The 1,505-nt window shown below is 50.7% G+C and overlaps 1 protein-coding gene across 4 annotated transcripts in view; it reads left to right on the top strand.

The window, feature by feature from the left end:
• The first annotated feature begins 204 nt into the window (after positions 1–204).
• Positions 205–1,505, top strand: part of dync1i2b (dynein, cytoplasmic 1, intermediate chain 2b) — an 87,296-nt gene continuing 85,995 nt past the window's right edge. For 2 of the 4 annotated variants that reach the window (XM_043693646.1, XM_043693647.1), the window contains exon 1: positions 206–495. In XM_043693646.1, coding sequence (XP_043549581.1) covers positions 314–495 — 182 coding nt within the window. In that variant the 5' untranslated portion in view covers positions 206–313. Of the gene's footprint in view, positions 496–1,505 lie in introns of all 4 variants that reach the window. The other 2 variants (XM_043693645.1, XM_043693648.1) reach the window with 2 other exon arrangements.

The raw sequence follows: 1,505 nt of genomic DNA, 5'->3' as shown, positions 1-1,505 counted from the left end.
TTGTTAACAGCTAACCCGAGAATGCAACTTTAAAAAAATGGGTTTTGTGATTCTAACAGATGAAAGGCTTAACAGACAATCAATTTTTCAATGTATAATGTCAGTTACATCACACTGCAAATTTTTGCTATAAATTCTGTGTTAGGATCGAGCCCTCCACAATCACCTGATGAAGGAGCGTCGCTCCGAAAGCTAGTGTGCTTCCAATTAAACCTGTTGGACTATAACCTGGTGTTGTGTGATTTTTAACTCTGGTTTTATATGTATACGATGTTGTTGCTTTTCATGTATAGTATAATACTGTTAGTTTTGTATGTTGATGGTGTATATATTACTGTTGGCTCTGCAAACTCCCTTCTGCTCCCGCTCTCCTCGTTCATTGATTGTGCGCCCGCTGCTAGTTGGCCGGAAGTGGTGGCTCCCAGTTCCGTTTCCGGTTGCGGCTCCATCTTGTCTAGTTGTGACGGTTCCGGGGCTCCTGTGGATAATTTTCAGGTCAGTCAGTGATGCTGGGCTGGGCTGGGCATCAGGGATTACCGAGTTGGGCACAGCTGCGGCTCTCACTGCGGGGAGCGGGGCCGTACTTTCCGCCGGTGTCGGGGCTGGCAGAGGCCGCTGTCGCCAAAGAGTTATATTCCCGGGATGTGGGAAAGGGCGAGGGCTCGGCGTCCGCGAGGGGGGAGGGGGGGCTTGGCGTTGCTCGGTCTGCGGGAGCGGGAGCTCGGTGTGAGACTGGGGTGGGCTTGGAGTGCCCGGTGTCGTTCAACCTCTTTCTCCCCCCCCCCCCCTTTCCCGGTGTACGGCAGAGGAGGAGGGTACTCATTGTGGGGATGGGGTCTCCCCGGGGATACGGGTTGTTGTTTTAAGTGTCTCTTGTGTGCGGTAAGAGGGGGCTCAGTATCCTGAGAGCAGTACAGCCAAGGGCTCAGTGTCTCCGCAGCTGCAAGACAACATTAGTTCAGATACGCCGAGGAGACGAGTGTCTGTGGTTCCTAGGTGCCCTGTCTCTCAAATGCATGAACGTACGTAAGTACACATTTATGTTTAGGGGATCTTGATCAGATGGACTGAGGAGTGGCAGATGGAGTTTAGTTTAGATAAATGTGAGGTGCTGCATTTTGGAAAAGCAAATCAGGGCATGACTCGTACACTTAATGGTAAGGTCCTAGGGAGTGTTGCTGAACAAAGAGACCTTGGAGTGCAGGTTCATAGCAGTACAGGAGTTGGGAGGTCATGTTGCGGTTGTACAGGACATTGGTTAGGTCACTTTTGGAATATTGCGTGCGGTTCTGGTCTCCTTCCTTTCGGAAAGAGTTCAGAAGATTTACAAGGATGTTGCCAGGGTTGGAGGATTTGTGCGGAGAAAGTGAGGTCTGCAGATGCTGGAGATCAGAGCTGAAAATGTGTTGCTGGAAAAGCGCAGCAGGTCAGGCAGCATCCAGGGAACAGGAGAATCGACGTTTCGGGCATAAGCCCTTCTTCAGGAATGAGGAAAGTTTGTCCAG

The sequence above is a fragment of the Chiloscyllium plagiosum genome, chromosome 7 (genome assembly GCF_004010195.1).
Source record: "Chiloscyllium plagiosum isolate BGI_BamShark_2017 chromosome 7, ASM401019v2, whole genome shotgun sequence".
NCBI classification, from domain to species: Eukaryota; Metazoa; Chordata; class Chondrichthyes; order Orectolobiformes; family Hemiscylliidae; genus Chiloscyllium; species Chiloscyllium plagiosum.
The sequence above is the reverse complement of the archived record's forward strand: the minus strand, read 5'-3'. Positions and strand labels throughout refer to the sequence as shown.